We start from the raw sequence: 4,154 nt of genomic DNA on the forward strand, positions 1-4,154 counted from the left end.
GGGGGGGGGGGAGAGAGAGAGAGTGATCATTGAAGTTCCTTCTTTGCTCAATTGCGTGGTTGTACTTGTACCCTAACTGTTGATTTAATTTATTTCTCATACGTTTTTACTGATGGAAATTTCGTTACAGGTGTTATATTTCCAAAACTTCTCACCATGTTCAATCCCTCAATCCTCTCTAGATGGATTGACAAGTATTGACTGGAAAAGTTATGGTTTGGACTTGGGAACGGTTGTTTTGGATAGAAATGGCTGCGCAATGCTAGAATGGGAGAATTTTCCACCATATTCCCATATTGATATCGTCATCCACCGCTACCATAAGAAATATCCATCATAATTAAATGCATCATTTTCTTTGAAATGTCCTGAAGAACTGCCGTGACATATTTTTGCATTCCCACTCTTGGGTTTAAATGTGCTTAGTCATTCCTTGACTTGTTGCCAAGGCCATAGTAACACAAGCACAGCAAATGACTCAAGGTTATAAACACCTTGTAAAGAAAGCAATTAAAGTTGCCTTGGATGGTTTGAAGCAGAGGTATAAAGGAACTCTCCTCAGCGCACATGCTCTTAAGGTCTCTCTCTCTCTCTCTCTCTCTCTCTCTCTCTTTGAACCAACCAACATTGTGTATACTTCTTATTGTTCACATTCTTAGTAGGCCAAGAAACTTTGTTTGTGATCAACCATGTTGTTGATTGGCTGTTGGGCTTTGGGCTCCATATAGATTGAGAGTGAAGAGAAGGTCACTGTTCATTACATGGTTTGTTCCCAATCCCTAGTTATTAAAAGGAATAATAGAATATGCACTCTTATATCTCTCTATAATTAAGGTAATTCCTTACAGATCAAAAGAAGGGAAACTATCTAATTTCCTGTGAACTCTATGGATAAAAAAGCGAAAACTGAAGAACATAACTTGCATTATCCTTCCAACTCCATGTCTTTTTATTGGTTAACCACAACATTATTAACATTAGCAAGGTCATTGGCATTCCGCAAATATTTTCCTTTTGCTTACTTTTTTTCATTTGATGGACTTTTTCCCTCAGATTTGCAGTTATGCCCCTGATTTAGCAAGAACAATCACTGGTCTGATTCTGTCATCCAATGATACAGATTTTCAAAAAGAATGCTGTTCTCTTCTTGGACTGCAGCCTCATGTGATTGGGGAAGAAAAGAAAGTTGAAGATTGTATCAAGGGAAAGGTTATGACCATTATAGAGATAAATGATAAAAAGCAACAGAGACGCAGAGAATCTGCACCCCTCCTCTTTGATGGTGAGAACATTCATGAACCAGAGTTCCAAGATGAATATCAAGAAGGTGAGGAAGGCTATAGTATCTTCGATCTATAAACTAAAATTTAACATCAAGATATTCTTGCGAAATGAGGCTTTTAATAACTGAGCAATTCTGTCTGTAGCACATCATGCTGATCCGCTAGCATTTGTTAGGATGCAATGGTAGCCTAGGCTTTATTAAGTGCAAGTTTCCTTTTTCATTTTCTCTATTCTTTCTATAAGTCCACCACCTGAGACTGAGAGTAAGCTGTAAGCTCTGTTTTCATTCTGGAGACCCTTTAGCAAATGTTTAGCAAATGCCTGAATAGCAAAGAAGAAAAAATAATTGCTAATGCCTTCTCATCTATAAGACTTTGAACTATTGATGTTCCTTATCATTGGCATTGACTGATCGCAAATGTCTCATCCATGTAGCCGACCCCATTTAGCTGGAATAAGTTTGGGTTGTTGTTATTGATTGATTGATTTCTTTTGTTGGGTTGGGTGGGGTAGGGTTGAGATTTGAGACCTCTCCTTTACTGCTCTTTAGTTGGCATGCCATCCAACAACGGTATGCCACCTTGCTTTTCGACGAATTCTCTTGGGTTACTCTTTGGTGCTATACAAGTTTTATTTGTTACGGCTCCTGCGTCCCAAAATAATTGGCCATTTGTTTATGGGCTAATCTTTGAATCTTAGTCCCAACCTAAACCTATAGTAACCGCACAAACGGGATGGCTGCCTTGCTCTTTAATTTTGATATATCCCAAGTTCGGCTTTTTATATAGTAATTTTGTTCATTATCAATGCCAAAACTGGCAGGCTCGACCCTAACTATTAGTGCAGGGCAAAAGAAAATCTCAAGTCTGACTTGTTTGACCTGCCCTGTTTCCATTCCTATATACTGGCTTCATTTTTTGGGGGATTACTACAAAGTTTGAGGTTATTAAATGGAGAGGGGTTGAACCAAGAGTTGTGCAGCTGCATGCACCTGATAATCAATAAAGCAGGGGAACTATGATTAAATCGGACTTAGGACCATGATTTTGCTGGGATGAGGGGGTGCACCCCGATCTGATTTCGCTCATCACCAGTCAGGTGATGGAGGATATCATGGAGTGAAGCATGCCTGGGAAAACCAGAACGTGTGAAGGATGCCGCTGATATCTTGGTGGATCTTTGCACCACTTATTGAAACAGTTGTTTTTTCCAAGAAATCCAGAAGAGGATTTTTTTCTTTTGTATTTTACTATCACAGATTTGGATAGATTGAGGAAACAAACTAATGTAGCATGTTATATTTAAATCCATATGTGTTCTATATAAGAAAAAGAACTAAAAAAGAAGGCGGCTAAAGAAGGTTGGTCCACAGAACAGTGTTTTAAAGGTATTGATTAACTGAAGATTCGAGATCCTAATCTTCATTGTATAGTGTTGAATAAATGATATTGGCACTTTCAAGTATCTGTCTTTATTGGTTGGCAACATAGTTTAAGCTTGCCTTTTTACCCATATACAATGTGAATGGATTGAAATAAGCAAAGAGGTCATCCTCTTCCGACTATGGTATTAGGAGTCCATGTCAGTAAATAGAGTTTTTATTTTTTATTTTTTGGTTTTGGGGTTGTTGGGAGGGATTGAACAAAGAACCTGATAATCAGAAGGGTTAACCAGTGGAACTGTGACAAACCAAATATTAAATCCAAAATAGGACCAAGATTTTATTTGTTATTTTCTATTTTATTTTCATAGATTTGGATAGATTGAAGAGACCGACTTATGTAAGTATTCAAATGCATACACGTTCCGCAAAACTAGAAGAACCAAAAGAAAGAAAAGGCCAAAGAAGGTCGGCAAGCAATAAAGTGTTCAAAGGCGTTGATTAGCTAAAGATTTGAGATCCTAATCCTCATTATAAGTTTGAGATAAATGTTATTCTGTATGTTCAAAGATCTGTCTTTATTAGTTGGTATTGTAGTTTAAACTTGCTTTGTTACCTTTATGTGATAACAATGGATAGAAAAAAAAAAAGAGTAGATCCTCTTCAGAGTATTTTGTAGGAGTCCATGTAAGTAAAGTCTTTTTTTTTTTTTTTTTTTTTTTTTTTTTGGGTGGGGGTGGGGTTGGTTGTGGTTGTTAAGTTGATATCATTATCTGCTAAGAATGCTTTTCCTAGTTGCTTAATAGAATATATTAGATTATGTCTCAGACTAATACTATCATTACTGTCGAAAAAAGGTTTTCCCTCATAGTGAATACTGTCATCATCGTCATCATTATCAGTTATTTCATTTAAGCTCTGTGATTCCATTGGAGGACAATAAGAAATTATATTATGGTTCTATGGGAATTAGTGGGTAGTACACGGCAGTTCCCTGTCTACTTAATTTGCTGCATCTAGCTGCTGATCTATCTTTATTATGAACACACTGATATATTATTGTTCTCTTCCATCATTGATATCACTTTCACTCCTCGGTCTTCCAAAGTTTTAGCACTTTATCAAATGCTTAGGAATCTTCTATGGGTTAGAAAAGGCTTGAGAAGTGCAAGTTGAACCTTTTGGTTTGGAGGAATGCTAGCACTACAAACAAGCAGGTCCTACTAACATAAATACATATATGTGTGTGTATATATATATATATATATATATTATATTTTCATTCTTTTTAAGCCATTGTCATTTTGTAAGTGGAAAAGGTAGGTCATAGACCTCTTCCCTCCTTGACCTTCATAGTTTTAGGCTCCGTTTGGTATCGTTCTAAAAACACGTTTTTGGAGTTTTTTCGTTCTATTGGAACGAAAAAACGGAATCTTCTGTTTGGCGCACTTATGGTCAGTTTCTGTTTTTTTGGAACAAAAAGTGAAAA

The 4,154-nt window shown here is 36.7% G+C and overlaps 1 protein-coding gene across 4 annotated transcripts in view; it reads left to right on the forward strand.

Annotated features, from left to right (window-relative positions):
* LOC122078558 (type 2 DNA topoisomerase 6 subunit B-like) overlaps positions 1-2,700 on the forward strand; it is a 9,813-nt gene extending 7,113 nt beyond the window's left edge. For 2 of the 4 annotated variants that reach the window (XM_042644589.1, XM_042644588.1), the window contains exons 10-12: positions 131-327; positions 449-578; positions 1,054-1,688. In XM_042644589.1, the coding sequence (XP_042500523.1) occupies positions 131-327; positions 449-578; positions 1,054-1,359 (633 nt within the window). In that variant the 3' untranslated portion in view covers positions 1,360-1,688. Of the gene's footprint in view, positions 1-130; positions 328-448; positions 579-1,053; positions 1,689-2,205 lie in introns of those variants that run through there. The other 2 variants (XM_042644590.1, XM_042644591.1) reach the window with 2 other exon arrangements.
* The last annotated feature ends 1,454 nt before the right edge of the window (positions 2,701-4,154 follow it).

The sequence above is a fragment of the Macadamia integrifolia genome, chromosome 5 (assembly GCF_013358625.1).
Source record: "Macadamia integrifolia cultivar HAES 741 chromosome 5, SCU_Mint_v3, whole genome shotgun sequence".
Taxonomy (NCBI): domain Eukaryota; kingdom Viridiplantae; phylum Streptophyta; class Magnoliopsida; order Proteales; family Proteaceae; genus Macadamia; species Macadamia integrifolia.